At 46.6% G+C, this 1,082-nt stretch overlaps 1 gene segment (V, D, J or C); it reads right to left on the bottom strand.

Annotated features, from left to right (window-relative positions):
- Positions 1-251: 251 nt before the first annotated feature.
- LOC125482915 lies at positions 252-754 on the bottom strand. The segment is given in 2 exon segments: positions 252-568; positions 653-754. Coding segments are annotated over 2 exon segments (357 nt in total).
- Between the last annotated feature and the right edge of the window lie 328 nt (positions 755-1,082).

The following is a 1,082-nucleotide window of genomic DNA, read 5'->3' as shown; positions in this document are numbered from 1 at the left end:
TTTATCAAGCCATGCTACACCCTAAATCCTCGCGCCGCCATTGACTTTTGTCTCTCTTGCGCTTGGGAAATCTTAGTGAAAGAATTATTGTACTGAAATGTGGGTCTAAACCCGTATTGTTTGACGGCAGGTTTAAGACAGTTTAGTAACTTATTCTCAACTGGACGTTGTCCACTCGACCCCCTTCACCCCTTTGGGAAAAGAGGTATCTAGGGTGCGGAATATTTGCAGGGCCCTCCCACAGACATGTATCATCGTGCTCCCCAGGCGGCACAGTAATAGACTCCAGCATCACTCTCCGCGACGTTTCTTATGTCGAGCAGACTACTTTTCGCTTTCTCCACGTTTTCGGATGTGAATCTGTCGGCGAAATCGTCGTCGTAAAATGGTCGGGCTCCAGTCACGTAGAGAATACGGCGGAAGCCCTGGCTCGGAGTGTGCCGGTACCAGTGCACGGTCACACTCGCGAAATCCACATCCTCCAAGATGCACCGAAAACGGGCCATTTTTGTACGAGCCCTGCTGACCGACAGCGTGGGCTGACTCAGGGATTGAGCTAAACCGCCACCTGTTTTAAAAAGAAACATGGCACTTATTGATATTGTAGGAGAACGTGTTATCAATTCAAACGAGTGAAATCTAAAGTACCCACAGGAGAAATACGCGACAGACACAAACATGAGGATCTGCATGTCTCCGGCTGCTGGCTTATCTGAGAAGTCGATGAAATATATTGCGGCAGGAAATGACACCTGTAACAAAAAATAAATTGCTGACGGTGAAGGACTCGAAACGTTAACTCTGCTTTCTTCGCACAGGTGCTGTCAGATCTGCTAATGTCAGTTCTTTTTTCGTTATTTCAACTTTCCAGTACCCGCAGTTCTTTGTTTTGTTTTAATGACACTCGTCATCTCCACCATAGCCAGTGAATTCACTGAAGGTCCGACCGCTGCAGAGAACCAGCACTCACCGAAATAATTCCTCCCTCTCAATAAACTATAACATGCGCGCATTCTAAATGAAACGTACAAATGCGTTGCATTTATGCAACAGCCTCAGAATACCTCCAACGGAAATGATTA

This window comes from Rhincodon typus, chromosome 4 (assembly GCF_021869965.1).
Source record: "Rhincodon typus isolate 14 chromosome 4, sRhiTyp1.1, whole genome shotgun sequence".
NCBI classification, from domain to species: Eukaryota; Metazoa; Chordata; class Chondrichthyes; order Orectolobiformes; family Rhincodontidae; genus Rhincodon; species Rhincodon typus.
Note: the sequence above shows the minus strand (reverse complement) of the source record. Positions and strands in the feature narration are given on the sequence as shown.